The sequence below is a fragment of the Peromyscus eremicus genome, chromosome 11 (assembly GCF_949786415.1).
Source record: "Peromyscus eremicus chromosome 11, PerEre_H2_v1, whole genome shotgun sequence".
Classification (NCBI taxonomy): Eukaryota; Metazoa; Chordata; class Mammalia; order Rodentia; family Cricetidae; genus Peromyscus; species Peromyscus eremicus.
In genome coordinates, this window is record NC_081427.1 from 13,585,268 (window position 1) to 13,608,618 (window position 23,351).

A 23,351-nucleotide genomic window follows, 5' to 3' on the forward strand; every position below is an offset into this window, starting at 1 on the left:
GACCTAATCCTCTCTGAACCAATGAAAACTCCTGATGGTGACATAATCCTCCTCTCTGAACCAATGAAAACTTCTGATGGTGACCTAATCAACCTCTCTGAACCAATGAAAACTTCTGACAGTGACATAATCACCCTCCCATCTAATTTTACTTGACACTCTCCTCTTTACATAGAGGGATAGCAGAAGACTCTAGGGATCCTTCAGCAGGTGAGTTCTCACAGCTCCCCTGAGCCCAGCAATGTCCCACTCTCCTGCTACCTCACCTAACTGGTTTTCCCTGAGCTCCAGTCTCAGAGGAAATGCAATAGTATCTCAACACTGGCACCTACCTCATGTACATCAAGTGTTCACGGGAAGAATGAATCCACTGACTAGAGGGTGACCCCCAAGTGTAAGCAGGGATGCCAAAGAGCTGGTCTGTCCGGCACCAGTGGATGAGCATGGGAAGTCGGCTGCTTCTCTATCCATAACAAAAATAAGAAAGCAGCATGTAGCTACTTTGTTCCTTTGCAAATAATGGAGCACGGGACGTGGGTCTCAGTGAAGCACATTAGCATCAGCTCAAGGTAAAGACACATCAGGGTAAAACACAGCTGGTTAATGAAGTACTGACAGCAACGTGGAAGATTTGGTCTCTGTGTCTTTAGATCATACTCCTGCAGGGCCTAGAACACTTGACTCTCTGTTAACATTTAATGAATCTTGAGCCAATAATAGAACTAAATTTACTATCCAAAACCAAAAAATAACTTATACTTGAACACTAATTTAGGCTATAGAAATAGATGATTTTAATAAAGAACATACCTTATTCTTCCAAGTCACCCCTTCAGTGTATAAAGAGTGCCATAAAGGTTTAACGGTATAAAGGTCCATTGTGTGTCCAGAATCATTAACACCAAGTATTCCAAAGCCTTCTTGCTCTGAATATTTGACCATGTGCAAATACCTAGAATTACTAGATAATTTATTATAATTTATAATAATAACTAGGTAAATTATTCTGGTTTAGAAAGAGATAAAAATAATAGTATAGTGAGAAAATTATCTAAAACTTAGTTCTGGGTAAAACTAACAATTATGGTTAAAATCTTCCATGAAATACTTGTAAGGTATTGAGTTAGAAAAAAAAAAATCTTTAGAGGAAGAATGAGTAGTTTTTAAAAGGAGTACATAAAGTTGGGAAGGAAGGTAGGAGGTGGAGAAGAGGGAGTGAGGATGGGTTTAATCAAAATACACTACATTCATGTATGAAGTTTTCAAACAATAAATAAATAAAAGATAAATACATATAAATAAATAAATGGGTGAGCTATACATGGTCCCAGCACTTGCAAAGTGGAAGCAGAAGGATCAGGAATTCAAGGTCATCCTTGCTACCTAATTAGCTTGAGGCCAACCTTGGCTATATGAGATGCTAAATCAAAGAATGACATAAAATGAAAAAATTGTCACCAGCAAGACTAAGGCAGGAGGATTACTAGAGCCCAGAAATTCAAAGTCAGACTGGACAGCACAGGAAGACCAGAAAGGAAAGAAGGAAAGAAATGAAAAAACAGATGATAGACAGACAGACAGACAGATAGATAGATAGAAGATAATAAACATATAATAGGTAGGTAGGTAAGTAGACAGATACACTTAAGAGCTTTTAGTCTGTAAGTGAAATGTATATATATGACTGTAATATATCTATATATCTATATCGATATATTTATCTATATACATTCACTCAAAAAGTAATCATTCAAATGAGCTTTGGAAGGCACTGAATATAAAATAAAAATGCATGTAACTATTATATGAAAAGTATCCCCACTTAAAAATCTAACGACAGATCACGTTATGAGACACAATTGCCATCTGTCTTGTAGTTTACACGTCGGTGTCCAGAAGTACTTTTCCTCATCTTGGCTTTGGACTTGGCCCTGTGATATGCTTTGGGTTTGGGGGTATGAACAGGTTGAGGCCTGGAATGACTAGATTTAGGTCCTATGGTCTTCCTGCCTTCTTCCATGAGTATAAGACACCTTGGGCAGCCTCTTAGGCAAGGAAGCTAAAAGGCCATGAAGTTGGACTGGATGCAAGACAAAAACTTGGAGCAAAGCCTTCCTAAACTGCACCCCACTGAAGACAGAAACAGAACAAATGCACATTGTACACCAAAGAGATGATTTGTGCTTCTCTGTAACACTCTGAATCCTTGTGCAGAAAGAAAGCAACACAGTACATGAGAGGATCGTGACATACTCATTACCCTGTATCTCCTGTTTCCCATAAACTGCTGTCCAAGAATAATTTGAAAAGGTCTTAAGAACACCGTACTGAGAACTCTTTCTGACCATCACTGCATACTACAGCATGACTATGATCATGTTCATAAGCCTCATGGAAGTTCACATCCTCGTGAAAGAATGATTATCACTGCCATGTTAAGAAGTTGAAGACTTGTTCAGTTCACAGACTACCAGCTAGAGGGAACCTACCTCATGATGAGCTATCTTAAGCTGAACTCATATTAAGCCACATAGGACCTTGGACTTTGCAATTTGAGTTAGTACAGGACTCTAGAGGTATTTGGGTGGGATGAAAGTATTTTAGAAAAGGACATGAATTGGGGAAGGGGCTGAATTTTCTGGTTTGAATGTGTCCCCCAAAGCTCATGTGTTGGAAACAATTGTTTGGCTGTGCCCTCTGCACGGGATACCCTTACCATCCGTCGCAGGGATGATATCCCGGTCAGGGAATGGCTCTCTCCCCAGCACACTTGCTGTCTTTACCATGGTCTTTGTGTTGAGATGCAGCAGGAAGCCCTCACCTGCTGCTCAGCAGCAGACACCCAACCTTGTTCCTGGGCTTCTAAGTCTCCAGAACCACAGGCCAAATAAACTTTTGTGATTGTATACATGACCTAGTATTTGGTTCAGATCTTTTTTATCAGGCAGGGCTTTGAAACTCTCTATGTATCCCAGTCTGACCTCCAACTCACAGCTTCCATACACAGCCTCCCAAGTTCCAAAATTACCAGTGTAAGCCAGTCTGACGGGCTGGTTTTGATCATAAATGTCTCCCCAGACACCAGGTACTAGTTGGTTGCCAACCTCTGGCATTCTTGGAAGTCTAGAACTTTTGCAGAAAGGGAAGAGTTGAAAGAATGTCTACTGGGGACATCCTCTTGAAGAGGACACTCAGGCCCTGATCTCTTCCATCTGCTGTCAGGTGAGTAACCTTCTTCACCACTCACACCTGCCATGATGGACTCTACTGCCACAGGGTGAAAGCAACAGGACTAAGTGGTCATGGAACCAAAACAGATCTTCCCTTCTTACGGACCGATGTTCTCAAGGATTTTGTCTCAATGAAGAAAAACTAAGTAACATACCTGCAACCAAGTGTTTTGTAGCAGCCACAGGAAAGTGACTAGGATGAGCCATGGTTTTGCTGTGCTTGGTATTCCTCCCTCAACATAAATGAGGAGTCACTTACGCTCCAGGGTGATGGGGAGTGAAGAGATCAGGATTGGTTGATGCCTCTAACCTTGACTGCTATGGGACCCACTCTTCCAGCCCAGCACCTACCACAATCTCATATAGCTGTTAGTGGCTACTATGTTAGCTTCCAGTGGTAACAAAACATAACTGTGAAGGCAGCATGAAATTGAAATGGCTTAATCCTCCATGGTCCACACTGAAGTATCTACAATACCTCATTTAAAATTTCCCCAAATCCTGGTATCTCAGAATTCAATAGTAATAAGCAAGGGAAAGTGTCTAAAAGGATATGAGGACCATTTGCCCCCTAGTATCTGAGGGAGTTGTGAAACACAAGCACCACTTAACCAGAAGGCATTAGACATAATCCCTCCTTCTGGAGTCAGGAGAGCCGATGACCTCTAAGCTTTTGCCTCATCATGATCCTTTCCAGGGGCTCACATTACCCTGGACTTTGCCTGACTCTCCACTTCTGCATTCTAAGGAGTTGTACCCTTCCATCCTTCCACTTCCCTCTCTCACAAAAGGAGAAAACTGAGCAGAGGGAAGGGCTGAACACCTATAAACTCTAAATTCACATGCACCTACAAACTCTATTACATGCAACTCACTCACCCCCAAAGGTGAGCTTCTGGGGCTAAGTGGGTGAGCTGATGAGATGGAGCCCCATTATGGAACTGTTGCCTTAGAATGAGATGATGGTGCTCCTGGATCCAGAAGAGGAATCATACCGAGAACTCAAAATCTCGGACTGGCAACTTCCAGGAATGTGAGAAATAAATGCTTGCCATCTGAGCCACCCAGTCCATAGCATTCTTTAACAGAGTCCAAACCAAGAAACAGGATCTGAGCCAAAAGGTCGTGCTGAACCGAGGTGGGGAAGACCGGCAGTGTTACCAATGCGGCATCAGAGTCGGACACCTGTCACTGAGCCTCATGCACGTCTCACTGGCCTCCCTCTGTTTCTTGAAATCACTTGCTCACCAGAGAATAGCTTTTCTCCTATTCCCAAAACCAAGTGGCAGCCGTCAGGTGGCAAGGCTTCCTCTGGATTTTACAACTGCCTTTCTACTGTTGGCTGCACATCAACCCCATATTCTGATTAGCAATCTATTCGAAAGTCTTCTTTCGCTACCAGAAAGTTCTGATGTCTTGACTGAGGAACCAAAGACAAAACTTATGATTAGTTTCTAGTGCCCAGGCGTCCTACACAGACAATACAGATTCTTTAAACCAGCACCACTATCCCCTTCCACTCTGGAAAAAGAAAGGGTGTGATTTTATCACCTACACATAACTCACGTGTAAATATTGTGGCTTGGATGTGACATGTCCCCATAAAGTGTTCGTGTGTTGAAGGTTTGGTCCCCATCTGGTGGTGCTATTGAGAGAAAACCTCGAGGGCTCTAACTGCATCTATAGATCAGTACGTGACTACGAACATAGCTAAGTAGATAACTAGCGGATCGTTGGGGGATATACCTGGGAAAGGTATCGCTTCTCCCTGGTCTGTTCGCTTCCTTCTCACTTTCTCCTGTCCCTCGGGAAATGAGCCACTTTGCTCTAACACATGTTCCCCACCATGATGTTCCAGCTCATTATGCAAGGGACCGGACACAGCAAAGTCAAGGGACCATGCTCTGAGGCCTCTGCACCGTCAGCCAAAATGAATCCTCCTCTAACTTTTCTCTGTTGCTGGATATTTGTTTACACTACGTGAGATGTGCCTACGTTTTGCCTCACTGGCCTAAGGTACCTGGTTGGTTTAATATTGAGCTTAATGGCCAATATTCAGGCAGGAAGAGGATAGGCGTGACTTCCAGGCAGAGATAGGAACTCTGGGTTAGAATCAGGAGCACTGGAATTCGCCAGCCAGACACAGAGGGAGTCAGATGTACAGAGTGGAGGAGAAGTAAGGAGGCACATGGCAGAACATAGATTAATAGAAACAAGTTAATTTAAGTCAATAAGAGTTAGTTGGGAACAAGCCCATGTTAAGAGCAAGCTTTCATAATTAATAATAAGTCTCCCTGTCATTATTTAGGGGCTTGTGGTCCAAAGAAAGTCCAACAAGAATGTCTGGCTACATTTCTCAGCTATGTTATAACAATGAAAACTAACTTTTCTCTCTCAGTTTATAAGGAAGAACCTGAGGCCATCTTGTTTTTAATCCCAAATTCACTTCAGACTCAGCATTCAATTTAGAAACACAAGTTTCAATTCCACTTAAAACTCCTCTCGAGGGCTGGGGTGATGGTTCAGAGGCTAGAGGCTGAGAGCACTTTCTGTTCTTACAAAGGATGAGGGGTCAGTTACCAGCTCCACATGGCAGCTCACAACCATCACTACCTCCAAATCCAGGGGATCTGGCCCCCAAGGGGGGGGGTGCACACACAAGCATTCAGGCAAACACTCATACACATCAAAAATAAATTTAAAAAAATTAAAATTCCTCTCAATTATATACTGAGCACAATACATTCATTAAAAGCCCCTTAAATATTATTATCTTAGCCAGAGTGGGGACAATATCTAAATGTGCAACTTATTGAAATTAAACGTCCGTGTCTGAGTTGAGGTTGTCTAGCATGGTACATTTTAGGAAACAGCAACATTCTTTCCATGGCAGATGGCTCGAGTCATGACTGAAAATTTCCTTGCTCATTTTAATAAAAACAGTCACTGACTCAAAATAAGACAAACACCAAGGGAGAGATTTTTTTTAATGTATTTTTTTGTGGAATTCAAAAATACTATTCGAAATCCAAAGCCGTAGTCCAGGAGAAAAGAAAGGCATACCGAGGTGCTGCCTGGGCTCTCAGTGATGAGTCGGCTCTGAATGTTAGAGTTTAAAAATACTCTCAAGGAATCCAAGCCAAATGACTGCAGGATTATAAGTTCTCTCTCCCAGTTGTTCAGGTATTAAAAGCGGGCACAAGTAAGAATAGCCTTCAAAATAACTAACGAACAGCACATGAGTTATAAAGCCATGCTCCCTCCTAGTCAGGGGACTCCACGGCAGAGCCGTTCCTGCCTGGATCAGACCTCTACCAACAATGCTGACCCTGTACCTCCATTCTTCCCCGCAAACTCGCTACAACTATTAAAAATAGATGAAGAGGAAGCTTAACTTAAAGGACAGATGAAGGACACGTCCCGAGTTCCTTCTATAGAGTGACACTCTCGTTTCAGGGATTGGGGCGGGGGTATAGACAGACCTACAATATTGCATTTTGTGTGTGTGTGGAGTTACTTCATGTAGCTTCAGTTTTCCACAAAAGATCTGTAAACTACGTCAATCAGAAGCCCAGCCCTCTACAGCAACAGAGCTGGGCCCCACCTCCCCGTCCCCAGTTCTACCCAGTAATCCTTATACATGCTTCCCAGTTCTTTACTCAACATGATCATGTCTCTCTGTTTTGAGAACAAAATCAAACTTCTCGCTAGCCAAAAATGGAAGTAACCAGAGAAGACCATCAAACGATGGCAGAGCAAAATGTGGTGTGTCCAGGCAGTGGGGCATTAACGCAGCTGTGAGAAGGAATAACGTATGGTAAAAGTTGTATGATGGGTGAATCTTGAAGTGATTATGCCAAGCAAAAGAAGCCAGGCATAATTAAGGACATATGTTTATACGAACATCCAGAGGCAAATCCATAAAGAGCAAGCAGAGGGCGGATGTCTAGAGCTGGAGGAAGGGAAGAAATGGGAAACCACTACTTGGTGGATGTGGGTTCCTTTTGAGGGTAATAAGAACATTCTGGAACTAGATACCGATGCTGGTGTTTTCTCCAGGTCATTGACTGATCTCTCTCCACTCACTCCCCACCACCATTTCCCAGGACGTAGCTCATACTGCCCACCTCCATTTTTCTCCTTCTTCTCATCCTTAAGCCCCTGGATTTGTTCTCAGTCCTAAAGGCCTCCTCCCCACCCTCCTCATCACATAAATGAAACCCACAGAAAGGCTTTTAGGTGCCCAGTGCTTTCCTCCTGGACTTAGATGCCACCGCCGCCACCGCCGAGCAATGCTGCACCCTGCCTTCTGGAACGGCATCGTCCTATTACTGAGGACCCTCCTGACCACATTCGTCCCTTTCTCAATCCTCAGTTTTCCTCTGGCCCAGTGGCAACATCCTCCTAGGCAGTTCTTGGCTGGCTGTCCTCTCGCTCGGACGCTATAACTTTTGTCTTTCTGTCCCACCAACCCGGACACTCCTGTTTCAGGATACTGCTCTTGGACAAATTGGACCGAACTACATTAGGAAGCAACTAGCCCACAAACCAGGTAAAACTGCATTTCTTCGGTGGTTGGAGCGGTGGCCTGACCAACCCGACCTTGGCAATGTCCAATAAAGACTGCTCCTTTCACATCATAATGATCGCTCCATCAGCTTCCTACTGTTGCTGCGACAAACCACCACCAGCTGGTGGTTTGGAACCTCTCTCACAAGCACCATCTTAACAACTGTGACCCTGTCTGTCAGCCATCTCCGCTCCAGAGGCCGTGCCCGCCTCTTCCGGCTCCTTGGAGCTGCCTGTGCTCCTTGACTCCCTTCATTCACCTCCTGGCCCACCACCAGCACCTTCTCTCCATCCCAATCCTGCTGTGCTCTGGAAAGGACCCTGTGATGATCCCGGGTCCATGCGCATAATCCAGAAAGTATCCACATCCTGCATCTGCAAAGTCCCTGTTGCTGTGTAAGGTGACAGGCACAGGGAGGGGTTAGAATATGGACACGGTGGGGGTGGCAGGATCACCCAGTCCACTGGAAGCACATCAAGGTTGTGGAAACATCCTATAGTACCACGGACTCATACTTTCCTAACAGGGATCTTTGGCCTAGAACCTTAAATGGTTATTTTATACCCAGAATCAATGAATCACCCATTTATCCTCTTTCCACACAATTACTTAAAATCAAGCTATTTTCTGGGGTTTGTGCTTTTTATTTTATATAGGGTTCTGAAGCAGGAGGGAGAAACAGTGGCAAAACAGCCCAGAACTCAAAGTGCCCCTGAGTTCTGCTCTCAAAACCATGAGTTTGTTTGGAAACTAAGAATTACCGCCATTTGTCCCCAGACTGTGCCGAGGAGGACATCTGTGAGCGTCCTCCTTGCCCAGGCGTCCTCCTGTCCGTAGGCACGCGTTTCTTCACACTATCGCTTCTCTTGGTCTACGTTCATTTTTCACTCTTCTTTACATTGTATACACACACAAATATGCATCCTGAGTACAGATCGATGTAACTTTTACCTGGATTTTCTTCTTGTAACTGGGAAAGCATGGATGTTTTTGTCTTGCCCGGATGCCTAGGTCCTAACCCTCCTTTGGAGTGGACAGCTTCATTTGTTTCTTAGCTTCCCAGAGCTGAGAGGTCCCACCTCCTTCCCACCCCCTAGTGGCCACGAGCAGAGAAGCAGCGCTGAGCACACTCAATTTACTAAGCCTGAAGGAAAACTTTCCAGAAGGCTTTGCAGCGGGTTCTAAGTTATAAATCTCGGCCCAGGAACCAGTGCCAGCTACACACACCCTTCCAGGGGGGCAGCTTCCTCAGTTCAGCAACTGCTCACATTATGGCCGGGTTTTCCCCTTCCTTCAAGCTCACAGTCAGCGGGACGGAACTCAGAGCTTCATGCATGCCAGACAAATACTTTATCAACTAAGCTACATCCCCAGCCTTCATTTTTTTTTAAATATTTTGAGTTTTATTTTTGATACTTTGAAAAAAAAAATCATACTCAATGCTCTTGCGAAGACCTATACGCCCCCATGCAGGGCCTTTGCACTCTAGGCTGGTACCTCCTTCAGTCTCACGGTCCCCCAAACAAGACTGTGGGCCTTAACATCAAGCATAAGACACTTTAAATGGCTCATAAAGTATTTTTATATACGTATACCAAAGGTGGTGGGGGATAATAAACATAATTCTCCACGTCATTTCCTCCAGGGTTACTTTCACAGTTGAGTTCCATTTGTCTTTGATGGGTCTCAATATCAAAATACAATTTGAACAACCAACTTGAACACAAGCAACTTGGCCGGAATCTTGGGGGAGCCCTGTGCGTGGCCTGGAGTCCCAGCCCAGTAGTCCTTGTGAAGGATTTGTTCTGTCTATGAATAGGCCCCTTCTTTTGTCCTGAGAGGAAGAAAGGGGCTTTGAGTTCCCAGTGTACAATAGATAACTACAGAACTGTGCTCAACTGTTATTTTTTTTTTAAGGCATGAAAGGCCTATTGGAGTTCTCATGTTGGCAGAAGACAGACTTTCAAGTTGCTGGAGCTCAGCTCCCATGATTGCCTGGGTGTCATCGGCCAAAATAGGCTTCTGCGGGCATCCAGCACATTCTGAGCTCAGTGACTACATTTCCTGAAAAAGAAAATCCTTTCTTCATTTAGCCCAACCAAAGTACCTTTCACCAGAAGACATTCCTTTAAAACTCATGGACACCCTCAAAGAACGTGTCTAGACAGCAAGGTGCCTGTCACACTCACTTGTGGAGGGTCCCAGGTTACAATGCAGAGGGAACAAAGACATTTTAAGACATATGAAGAAAAATCAAAGCTGTGAAGTCTGAGGGTTTAACACACGAGGGGTGGAACTACTTTTCTGGGGAGAGATTACGCATTCAAGCCATCAACTTTCTGCTTGGGAATCTGGATGTGCCATCCTGGCTATGGAGCGTATATGAGCAAGAGTCATAACTGCATTTAAAATCATTTCCTCAACTCGTGATATTGCTCACTTGCTAGCACGAATAAAGTCCTGGGTTCAATTCCTAGCAACATACACACACACACACACACACACACACACACAACAACAACAAAAAAAAAAACAACAACAACACATTTTTTTGACCTATGTTCCATTATCAGAGGAGAAGCAATGTAGAGACAATAGTTGAACTTTATTTGTTAAGAGGAATAATGTCCTAGTCATCTGCTGTAAATGCCCTGACTCATTCTAGGCCTGTGAGTTGGGTAGACACCACAACTTGGTCTTAATGGTCAAAGATTCTCTCTCTGTCCCTCAAAATACACAATGAGCAGTAAAAGCAATTTTTGTGGGAATTATCCGGAAGCCTATGGAACAAAAGAGCATCTCATACCAATGCCAAATGTCAGCACCCACGCTGCTGCTCTGAGTGTGTGAGAGAAAGAGAAAGAGTGTGAGACACAGAACGAGAAGGAGAACCTGTGATTTGGCCACACAAGGGCAAAATCCCAGGACTTCTGTTTAGCTCTGCTGGCTAGGACGGCCTGTGCTCTGCCTCACGGTGAGTCAGGTTGGTGCATGTCCCAGCTGCAGCTGAATCCAAGGGCCACCACTGCCTCCTACAGACAGTTCCCTGCTAGAAGCTTCTACATGCCCAGAAGGTCTGTCAGAAATCCTCTAGTGCTCAGTAGGTCTCAGTTTCTACAACTTTAATACCAATGAAATAAACCTTAAATAAACAGATACTGAACAATAAAATGACTTATGAGGAAGAACATCTTAGCCCTTTAATCTGGGTAATAATGAGCAAAGTATTAAAGAACTAGGTAAAACTATTTGAATTGCAAAGATTTAAGTAAAGAGACCTCTTCCTAACATTATCTACTGAGAAAAACTGGCTAAAACAGAAGGCAAATTCATTTTTAAAAGAAGGTGTACATAAAGAGGTAGAAAGCAGACATTATCATCTGTTAATAGAGGATTTTGTTAAGTGAACAGCCATGGTTCTGCAGTAATTAAAAGGTACTATGAGACTCTAGAGTCAGTCTCAACCTAACACGAGGAAGGAGTCACAAGGGTAGTTCATCCAGCCCAGCCGAGAGCCACCTCTGTGCAAATCCTGCACACAGTTTACAAAGCCCCTTGTGGAGCGAATGTGCGAAATGCGTTGTTCTCAGAGCACGCACTAGAGTCACATTGGCACAAGTGACAGTCCCGGGTACCTAGGCTGCCTTAGCAAAGCATCTGGGTGAAAGGCCCCAGTTACTATTGATGCTGTTGGAAATCAGAGCCTGGTTCGGGCACTATGAACTGTTACCGCACAAACACCCCTTGTGGAGTCTACTAACAGCCCTTAAACATCTGAAGGATTGTACGCAGGCCTACGTGTCCATGTACATCACCAGCTTCATGAGGGATGCTGAATACTTTACCAAACCAGAGAAAGCCCCACAGACAGGAAGCCAGGCTCACGCTGAGATCAAGCCCAAATTGAAAGCAGATACTGGAAGAGGGAAAACTAACCCTTGCTGAGTAACCTGAGTAGCTCAGCTGTTGCACCAAAGGACAGTGGGGGAAAATGACCAGCCACTGCCAAGGAGGAGGGTTAGACCTATGGTTAGAGTTGGTTACAGCTAGTATCCATGAACTTGGAATTTAAAATAAAAAATCCTAATCCACGTGACTCCCATGATCACAGAGTGCCTCTCCTCTATGTAGATTCCAATGATCTGCCTGTCATCATGTATTTTAACCTGTGAGTTGCTTTCTTTTTTAATCTTTTTCATTGTTAAGACATAGGCACACCCAAGGCCAGATGCAAGAACCACTACTGAACATGCATACCAGGTTAGCACCGTGGAAACTCAGGCAGAAATATTAGAAATCCCCATCCCTGAAGTCCTGAATGGCATGCCTCCCTGGAAACTTCAATGAGCAAACACAGAAGTTCCAGATCAGGGGCACATGTGATCCAGACCTTCCTGCTGGGATAGAGGCACCCATGCAGTACGATACAGCACGAGCTGCAAGTCCCAGCTGCAATCGGCTTTATAACCAGAGTCCATCCATTCATGAGGAGTCCTCGTGGTGTAGGCCCCTCCCACTATGCCCCATCACTACAATTACATGGAACAACTAATGTTCTTCGGGGGATTAAATTTCAGGCATACAAATTTTCTTTTAGCTTTTCATTTAATTACATTAAAATGTTTTTCATGCAAGTATATATTGTACATTGAATGTATTTCCTGTCACGCCCTCACCCCCTTCCTCTTCTTTCTCCCCTTTGTTCCCCTAGACAGTCCCACGTCTACTTCCGTTTTTATGCATGCATACATGATTTTGTGTAACTGCATAAAATCTAGAAACCACAAATGAAAGACAACATGTAACCGTTGTCCTTCTGAAACAATTCTGTCCTTCTGGCTTAATTCACTTAATGTGATTATTTCCAGCTGTGTCCATGTTCCTGAAAACAATGTAATGTCATTCTCTTGTATGTCTTTTATGGCTGAAAACGTTTATGTTGTGTATATATACCCCATATCTTTTAAATCCATTTCTCTGTGGTTGAACGTAGGTTGGTCCCATAACTTAGCCACTGTGATCTGCCATATGAATTTTGACAGATACTTTCTACACCACAACAAAAGACACACAGACTGGTCAGCATATCAGTGCATCTGACGGAGCTATGTATCAAAGAGCACAAGGCTTTGCTTGCTTGCTTGCTTGCTTTTCAATCCTTTGAGATCAACTCACTTGGTCTAATCTTGCAGCTACCACAATCAGGAAGCAAGCCTCTGTACTTTTTTCCCAATGTATGAAAAACACAGAAAGCATAATCCACTTACTGTGGCCCGGCATGTAGCTGAGACCAGATCTGCCCACACCAGGCATGTGCCTGGAGCCACTGGAGTGCCTCTAGAACGTGACTTTGGGACCCCAGATCCTCTTCTCTGACGGTGTTCTCTTTTATCAGCAACCTCTGACCACCCAGCTTCCCAATAGACTCAGTATCTAAAGGAACGCTAACTTGGAGACAGTCTCAGGCCAGGTGGTCCAGGGTGACAACAGGCATAAATCATGCTGGTGTGACGAAAACGGCACAACCCCCTCCATGATGCCACCTCCATTATTCGGGCTTCCTGGAGACACCTTGTTCTCTGTCGTCCCTTAAATGTCACATAGCTCCATCAGCTCTATGGTGCCTATGCTTCACCTCAACAGTCCACTTCCCAGAAACACCAAGTCCTGTCATGAGAAAAACTTGAGGCAAATGGCGGGAAGTGACAGACGTCACCATGCGCCTACCCAGCACTCCTCCGGGCTGTTAAAATCAACACCAACCAGGGAAATCTTAAGGACTGTCACAGCTGAGAGCAGCTTAAAGACTGGGGCAGTGGATGCAGTAAGGCAGGCGGCGGAGCGGAGCCCGGGAACTGGAAAACAGCGGCAAACAACAGCTAAGGAAACCTACACGGAGCGCGAGCTGGGAGAAGGGAGAAGACCGGCTGTGCTTCATCAGCCGGAGTGTGCAACACAGCTGGACCAGATGCTCACAGCAGGGGAAATGAAGGCGGAGGCAATGGCTTCTCACGGGAGCTTCATGGCGTCATTTATTTCGTTCCTCCCTTTGTGTGTTCTTTTTCTGATGTCCACTTTGGCTTAAATTGGGCATCCCCAACACCCAACCATCCTCCTTAAGTAGCACAAGTATATATGGCCAAATCAGTTCCTTAACAAACACAAATGAGTTCCTACAAACACTAACGTCACTGGAATGTTAACCCTTAAACTCTCTCCATCTTTCTTACGTCTCCTATGTACAGTCCGTGAAGCAAACTGTCCCCTCTCATCACTGCCCTAACTTGGAAGCCTCTACCTCCCTTCAGGGCAGATGTCACTCAAGATGAGGGAGCGGACGTAGCCCTAGTGGTGCAGGGACCAAGTAGCTGGTCAACATCTGAGGCACTCACAGCCAGTAGACTTGTGTCCCTCCTTTTTCTCTCTTCCACTCTCAAGCCTTCCGAACCAACAGCATGGCCAGCCCTTCTGGAACATTCCAAGGAAGTTCTATCCCTCTCTGTCACCCATTCTTCCACTGCACCAACTATCATTCCCACTTCAAAACTGAACCTGAGGGAAAACATCAAAGTCCCCTCTCTCCTCACTGCCCCATCTTGTGACTTCCCTATCTTGTCCTCAGCTCCAGCTTCACGGTCATTTTCTTTACTATTCCCCACTCTTGGAAATCATTATAGAGACGTAGGTCCCTATCACGACAACAGGACTTCAGTGACACACATCGGCAGCTCAAGTCACCTGCCCACCCCACCGCCCTGCCATCCATCAGCCACATCGTTGGAGGAGAAAATCCCTACCTTTCACTGAGGCTTCTCCACAACTGTGCACCTGCAATAGGAAGTAAAATACAAAACTTAAGCAAGATGTCACTCCCCGGGAGCATGTGCCAGCTTAGAAACATCCCAAGCTTCTTCAAGCAGAACATTTCAGGCACACTGCACAGTGTCCATGTCTGTTGCCATGATAGATGTAGGTGACTGTCTACAGAACACATGAGTAGGTATCATAAAGGCAGGACACTCTAGAACACCGTCCCTGCCCCCAGGTACTTTATTGCCAGTGGGGCAGAAAACATGTGTGCTTAAGGAAAAAGTGCTGTCAAAGAATCAGTATAAGACTTGACAAAAAGGTGTTAACCATCTGCTGTGGGATGTTCTGTATGGCAAATGTGTTGCTCTGATTGGTCAATAAATAAAACACTGATTGGCCATTGGCTAGGCAGGAAGTGTAGGCGGGGCAAGGAGGAGAATAAAGCTGGGAAGTGGAAGGCTGAGTCAGAGGGACACTACCAGCCGCCCTGATGAGAAACAGCATGTGAAGATGCCGGTAAGCCACGAGCCATGTGGCAAGGCATAGATTAATGGAAACGGATTAATTTAAGCTGTAAGAACAGTTAGTAAGAAGCCTGCCACGGCCATACAGTTTGTAAGCAATATAAGTCTCTGTGTTTACTTGGTTGGGTCTGAGAGGCTGCGGGACTGGCGGGTGACAGAGATTTGTCCTGACTGTGGGCCAGGCAGGAAAACTCAAGCTACAACCATCATATGTCAAAAAGGACAGAAAATGTGACTTCTCTAGCAGGAATAACAGAAGTGGTATTGAAGAGGAAATTGGCATGGTGTGCTTTTCAGATATTGTAAACTTATAGCTAAACTCAAATGAAATCAACAGAAAAAGTTAATTGATGAGGATAATGAAGATAGATGATAGATAGATAGATAGATACACACATACATAGATACATAGATATATGGATGAATGGATGGATGGATGGATGGATGGATGGACAGATAGACAGATAGATTTGCCTTTCAAAACTCTAAGGACTATCTCTATTGGACCAAGTCTTGCCAGCACACTCCCAGCTACCAGACTTAAGGAAGTTCAATAAAGAAACAACCACGAGTTTTCTGCACTTTCCATCAAGCCAAAGGTCATAGGTCTTGCCCTGTGTGTGCTTGAATATCCCCATCAAGTAAACATCCCCTATCAAATTCTTCATAACATTTAATGCTAGGAAAAGGTTGCTTATGACTTCCAATTCTTTGGGCAATTTGAATTATGCAATTAATCTGGTTTCCTTTTATTGCCTTGGGTGCATGAGCATAGGGATGAATTGTTTCTCAATCATGTTAAGAGACTAGACTTCTGCTCCCCTGGTAGGCCTCTGAAACAACTGTGTTTCCTGTACCCTCTAGAACAACTCAAACTTTCTGGAGTTGAGCAGCATGTAAAACGAAGTCAACTTAACCTAGGGTGCTGTAAGCAATACTTGGACTCAGCTAGAGTTAGATATGGATAGAAACATACTGGTCTACCCTCACCTCAGGCTAGTCTAACTCTTCACCGCATTGCTCCAACAAATCAGAGCCAACAGTAAAGAGATACGAGCCTGAGATGCTGGCCTTTTGTCAAGAATCGGAGAATTGATTACGGATGAGGGACAAGAGGACTGGAAGACTTTGAGATTGCTACCAACACAGAGCACAGTTCCGGTGGGGATTGTGTAGAGGGAGGAAGTTCTGACAAAGACTGGGTCAGAGCACAGCATAATCGCCAAAGGGCTAAGAAGGGAAAGAGTAAACAGCTGATTCCACAGGAGCAGAGACCTGGAGGGTGAGCAGAGCGTACTGACTCCGGGCTTCTCAGGTGGTGGCTTGACAGTGCTTCCCAGGCCTAAGCTCAGACAAGTGGTTACCTCACAGACTACTGAGTCCAGGCCTTAGATAAGCCAAGTCAGCATAACAGTAAAGGAAGAGTGTACGAAGGACTAGAGACCATGAGCCCAATCTCAACTAGGTCTAATCCCAACCGTCAAGAGATTGCTGGGACGGCCGGGCGGTGGTGGCGCACGCCTTTAATCCCAGCACTCGGGAGGCAGAGCCAGGCGGATCTCTGTGAGTTCGAGGCCGGCCTGGGCTACCAAGTGAGTTCCAGGAAAAGGCGCAAAGCTACACAGAGAAACCCTGTCTCGAAAAACAAAAAAAAAAAAAAAAAAAAGAGATTGCTGGGCTGTGGCATCAATAGACAGTGTGGAATTCACAGAAGAGAAGACAGAAAGACACAGTGGTTACGAAACTACGCCCCAATATGGCTGTGGGCAGAGACAGGGACACCTACTTTCCTCACAGGAAGTGTCTGAAGGTCTCAAAGCCTGAGGTGGAGATGACTGACTCTAATTACCATGAGGGTAAAGGACAAGGGGGTCACAGGCAAGCTTGAAGATGCAGGAGGAATTGGACATGCTATAGAAGATAGCATCGCGGAGCCTGTGAGTAAGCAGTGTTGCTAGGGTGCATGAGAGTGACCAGGGATACACGCTTTCAACGTCTCCTACGGATAGAGGCGTCTGCTGCAGCCGGAGGTTGCAGGGACTCACAAACCGAAGGCCTGGGTACCTGCAGGTTTCACAAAGATGAACTGAATCACACGATTGCATCTCTGCTCTCTTTTCTCCATTTGTTTCACACCAAGTATCCAGAGTGTATCAGAGAGACAGGTGGGGAGTAGAAAGGAGATGGGGTGGGGTTTGCTTGATTCTCTGTGGCTACAGAGTGCCTGTCTCCTGAGGTAAAACACTTCACCACCAGCTATTCATGTGCACATGGTTCATTGGGACGTGCACTTAAAATGTGGGAAGTGTAGTCTATATATTGGGGGAAGGGAGCAGCTAAGCTGAGTACCAGCAAAGTTCCTGTCTTTAGCCAAGAATGTGGAAAGTGGGAAGCTGAGAGCGGGAAGGAGGCAGAAGGTCCCAGAAAGCTCTGCTGAACAAGGCTTCACTGGCCGCTGTTGTCAGCCTAAGCAGAAGTGTCTGAGAAAGACTGACACTCCTATCGGGAGCTACAGCCCTACCACAGCTGCTTCCAGACCTTGCAACAAAGTCTACATGTCCCTGAGAGCGGCCTACGGCAGCCAGCACTGTTTGGGGGTTGGAAACCCTGCCGCCACCTCCAGCCAGCTATTCATGGAGCTCAATTGGGTCTTTGTAAAGGAGGCCAAAGAAGGCCCTAGGGTCTCTCCAGCCAACAACTGGGGAGTTCTGGGAAAGCAGCAGAAGGAAGTCCATCATTTTCTTTTCCCTTTTTTCATGTATAGAAATGCTGTGTTCAGAACAACATCATTCAATGGAACCCTGAGAGAAAGCCGGGCCTGTTGCAGAGGTGGGGGGTGGGGGGGGCGGGGGCGGGCGAGGGCAGAGGCCAGCATGAATGCAGCCCCCTTAGAAGCTGGTGCTCACAACTAGCCGTGGCACAAAAAGACACTCAACATAGTCTGACCGTTGAGAAGACAGGGAGCCCCACATGTCCTGACTGTGCCAGCGAAACAGGGAGACTGCCACTGTATGACCTGCTCACCCACTGTAGCCTTTCACCTGAACCAAATTCAAGCCTGTGGTGTAAGAATGGCTTCTCTTCAGGTACCACAGTATGACGTGGTTCAGTTATCAAAGCAGGCTGAGCATCCGTGAATGTTGCTTCATAGAGAAAAGGGGGCTCTCCAGGTACCACCAGGTTAAGAGTAGAGAAGATTACTCTATTGTACCATCCAGGTGGGCACCAATTACAATCACGAAGTTGTTCTTGGTAGAGAGCAGGGGAGGGAGGTCTGGTGCAAGTGCCAGAGAAGTTGGTGTGCTCATGGAGGCAGGGATGGTGATGATGTAGTTACAAGCACCAACAAAAGTCGGGAAGAGACCAGACAGTGATGGGTCTTTCACTAGGGCCTCCAGGATGAGTACAGACCTGCTGATGTGTTGTCTGGAACGATGACTTCCAGAGCTACGACAAAAGTATTGCCTCTTGTTTTGAGCCACCGAGTGAGTGGTGACACAGCCCCAGGAGAGCTTCTATTGTGTGGTTTCTCCACAGCTAGGAATGGACACTAACTAGCTCAAGAATTATTCTTTCTTTCTCATCATCCTTTCTTTCTGTTTGCACTAGGGACCAGACCTAAGGCCTGCGCTGGTTGGTAAGCACCACACTACTGAGCCAGATCCCCTTTTTATTTTAAGACAGGATCTCAATCAGCAGCCCCGTTGTGGCTTTGCATTTCCTCTCTAGCCCAGGCAGCCTCAAACTTCTGATCCCCCTGCCTTAGCCTCCAAGTAGCTGGGGTTGCAGGCCTGATTTGTCAGCCTCGTGTCCAGGCTGATAGGCATCAACTCCACCTCCTGACAGTTTTGCCATGTAGAGGGTTTTCAAGGATATTGCTTGCAAATAAGTTCTCCACTGTGTAAGTACCAAAATGGCTGGTTAAACTGAAAACTGATGACCTCGATGGGTCCCGAGCACCAAGACTGAAGGACTTCTGAACAGTCCCGTTTTCAATCCTGGCCTGGTACTCAGAAGCCAAGTCCTTCAGCTCACCTCCTCTCCTCATTCATGTGCTCTTCACTTGTACCTAAGTGATGGGCAAAGTGAACATACAACGGAAAATACTAAGGTGCTCAGCTTTCTGGGTGGCCAACTTGCTTTAAAGACTGCTGAACACACCTGCAAATGGCTATGTCTTCTTGCATTCTCCTAAGAGAAGAACGCGTTACAAAATGCACTGGAGAAAGCTGAGCCCTCCTCTGGGGGCTGTGAATCAAGGCAGGAATGCAGGGCTTGCCAGGGCCTAACCAACTCCTCCACGGAACCTAAGGTGTGAGGTACTGGCCTCGGGTAGCCTCACTGCAGTTGGGATACAACAGCAAATGCTGTTGGGGTTGAAAGTGAGGGAATTGGGCATCTCTTCTCTAAAAAGGGGGATGAGAGAGAGAAGAAAAAGAAGAGAGAGGGAGGAAAGGGTGTGTGTGTATTTAAGAATATAATTTAAATCTGTGATTCTCAAAACACCTGAACTAGACTAAAATGAATTTGTTTACCTTCCCAGAGAGGCTAGGCATGAAGGAGTTAGCTCGACACCTGAACACACTAATGGAAAACAATCTTTCTGAACATTATTTCTATAGTGGTTTGGTTTTAAAACTGGACGGACTTGAACACAAGCCAGCTTTAAAGCTGACCCATGGAATACCCTGATGGTAAAAAATCACAGAACTTTCATTCCGGTGCTCAAGTTCTTGTTTGAGAGACGGTGTCTCTCTTGTGATACACCCCATGATGGGGAATCTGGGCAGTTCTTATGCACAGCAGCCCATGTGGACCCTAGCCAAAGCCGCCTCTTTGTGATTTTGATCAAATCAATCTTATTACACAGAGATTCATAGGGCTCATTATGTCTAGGGGAGGTTTTTGCCCATTTACAAAAACTAGTTCAAACACTGGTGGAGGAAGCATGGAAAAGCTTCACTCAGGTTTTGATATCGTTGCATAGCTCCTAAAGACGCCAGTCACTCATTAAAAACACTTTTAAATGTAATGATTCTCTTTTCGACGTCATTCATCATTCAAAACTTTTACAAACCCTTCAATGATTTTTTTTTTTAAGTTTGCTTTGCTTCACTGAGGTGAAAGAAAACTGTCCATAAATTCGTGCATTTTCCAGGGGCCCAGTGTGAGCTTGTAGGGTAGAGTAAATATTCAACTGCTATTCTCAGAGTCGCCTACTTAAATATCACCCTGGTATGTGAAGTAGCTAAAAGCCAAGGGAGAGCCCAGCCCAGCGCACATGGACCTTTCGCCTGCTCTGACAAGAGACAGAATCATGAACTATATTATAAGCTGGGATGTAGCTCAGTGGTATGTCATTTGCCCAACATGTACAAGGCCCTGGGTTCAAACACCAGCACTGGAAGGTGTGTATGGTTACATGTATATATACAAACCCCAGACAACATGTTGACTCATGCCTATAATCCTAGCCCTCAGCAAGCTGAAACAAGAGGACCACTGAGAGTTCCAGTCCAACCAGGATAAAGAGCAGGGCCCCATCTCAGAAACACAGAGGAAGGGAGGGAAGGACAGGGGAAAGGGGAAGTAAAGAAAGCAATGCCTACACGATACTAAAGCACAAAAATGAAGTCCAAGTCTACTTACCTCTTGTCCTAGACAAAACCATGTCCTTGATGATTTGCATGATAACGCGCCCAAGTATCATGACAGAAATGAGATGATAAACTCTCCATGGAGTCAATGCAAGGAACCTGGGACCAAGAGAAATAGACAAACCACCATTTCAGTGTGAAGACTTACGTTTTTTTGGTTTGGTTTGGTTTTTTTGGTTGTGTTTTTTGTTTTTTGTTTTTTGTTTTTGTTTTTGTTTTTTCAAGACAGCGTTTCTCTGTGTAGCTTTGCGCCTTTTCCTGGAACTCACTTGGTAGCCCAGGCCGGCCTCGAACTCACAGAGATCCGCCTGCCTTTGCCTCCCGAGTGCTGGGATTAAAGGCGTGCGCCACCACCGCCCGGCCTTGTTTTGTTTTTTTAATCTAAGTTGACTTTCACAGAAACAAGTCTAGTGTCTAATTTAGACAGAGGACTCTTTCTCTGGGGTCTTACTCAAGACGACTCTGGGTGTAGATGTAAACATCTTGTTAAATAAGAAACACAGAGCCAATGCAGAAATGACAGCCCAAGAGGTCAGAGCAATAGCTAAGAGCTAAAAACCTTACCCTTCACTGCCGCTCCTGTCCTCCTCAGCAAGAGAACTACTTCCTGTGTGTTTGTCTTCTTATAGACTTTCTGTTCTGCCTTCTCATTGGTTGTAAACCTAACCACATGACCTCCTCGTCACTGCCCATCTGTGCAGACTTCCAGGTCTTCTATGGTTGGTATTGAGATTAAAGGCGTGTGTCTCCATGCTGGCTATGTCCTTGAACACACAGAGATCCGCCTATCTCTGTCTCCCAAGAGCTGGGATTAAAGGCGTGCACCACCACCGCCCAGCTTCTGCTATGGCTAGCTATCAGCTCTGACCCCCAGGCAACTTTATTTATTAACATACAAATAAAATCACATTTCAGTACAAATAAAATATCGCCATATCTGGGTGCTGCGGGTGGAGAAGGGAATGACCTGAAACTGAGTTTTGACTGACTGAAGAGCCAGGGCTTCGGGGTGCTCTACAAACAGGGGGCGGCTGCAGGGGATGCCGGGTCTCTTCCAAATGGCACTAGGAGGGACTGGTATGATGGCTCAGCGGGGTAAAGCCCTTGCTGACAAGCCTCCTGATTTGAGTCAAACGAAAGAGCATCTTGCACAAGTTGCCTGACCTCTGTCTATGTGCTCTGGCATGTCCCGCCCCCATTTAAAATAAAGGCCATTGTTAGCTGCTGTGTGTGAGGACTAGAGTTTGGATCCCCAGCAGCCACGCAAAAGCCAAGTGGATGTGGTGGCTGCCAAAATTCCCAGCACTCTGGTGACAGTAACAGGAATCCCTGGTATAAACTGTTAAGACAGACGAGCCAGAACTGCAAACTCTGGGTTCAGAAAGACTCTGCCTCAATAAATATAGTAGAGAACAACTGAGTAAGACATCAGCTTTGGGCCTACACACACACACACACACACACACACACACACACACACACACACACCCCTGCACATAAGGGAATACCCATGCACACATTCACACACACGAAAAGAAAAGGCACCAAGGATCCGATTTGTTGGCACCTCCTCTTCTAAGATCACTACCCTCAGGTCCAGCTGCCCACCTCCTCTGGAGAAAACAAACTCAATTCCCTTCCCACAAAAAGCGCACAATACCTGCAAAACTCCATTTGGACAGGCCTAGGAGGGAAAGGGCCAGCCAAGACGTCAGGAAGAGCTTTGACTCTTCCAGGAGACGAGATATCACATGTTAACTGGCCAAGGTGATAACTGAAACGAACCTGGATGTTCTCAGAGACCCCGAGAAAAGTCAGGGTTTTTTTTAAAATGTTATAAGATTTTATTTTGGAATATGAATTACACATAAAGAGGTAAATTTTTTGGTACTGAGAGATGTTTCAAGGAAGTATATAAAGGAGAGAAATAAAAGAAAATTTTCAAAAAGGCTAGTTTGTCTTATACTGTAATTTTTATTTAAAAAATTTTTTTATTCATTTTACATACCAACTACAGAACCCCCTTTCATCTCTACTCCCGCCGCCCCTCCCCCCCTCCCCCTTCCTCCCCAGCCCACCCCACATCTCCTCCTCCAAAAGGCTATTATTCATTAAGCGGTGCTGTTAAGCATTTGAGAGAAGCCACGAGGCACAACAAAACCTACTATAAGAGTCTGTTAAGGGAAGGGAAGAGAAAAGATGTGCATAGGCCTATGGAATGACGGTGCAGGAAGAGGCATAAAGAACAGGTGGAACCCGCTTTTATAGATGCAGCAACCACCACCCCCAGAACATGCATATATGGGCTTACTTAGCTACGCCATGCATGCACATAGATTACGTGATCACACAGTGCACGGATTACATAGGACATGTAAGGCCACAGGATGACTAAGCATCTTGCCTGGCTACTGGACAGCACATGTGTGGTCATGTAGCTGAGGGAGTGGCTAGGAATTCTAACATTAAGTCCTCCCATAGGGGAAAGCAAAGCCTGGTACATTCAGGTGAGGCAGGACCAATCCTCCCCCCGCTCCCCAGAAGTCAGTTTAATGGCAAG

The 23,351-nt window shown here is 45.4% G+C and overlaps 1 protein-coding gene across 1 annotated transcript in view; it reads right to left on the reverse strand.

The window, feature by feature from the left end:
* Nucleotides 1-23,351, reverse strand: part of Retreg1 (reticulophagy regulator 1) — a 132,977-nt gene that overhangs the window by 63,875 nt on the left and 45,751 nt on the right. Inside the window, exons 2-3 of the mRNA XM_059276065.1 lie at nt 20,784-20,890; nt 14,598-14,628 (exon numbers count right to left, since the gene is read on the reverse strand). Coding sequence (XP_059132048.1) covers nt 14,598-14,628; nt 20,784-20,890 — 138 coding nt within the window. The remainder of the gene's footprint in view (nt 1-14,597; nt 14,629-20,783; nt 20,891-23,351) is intronic.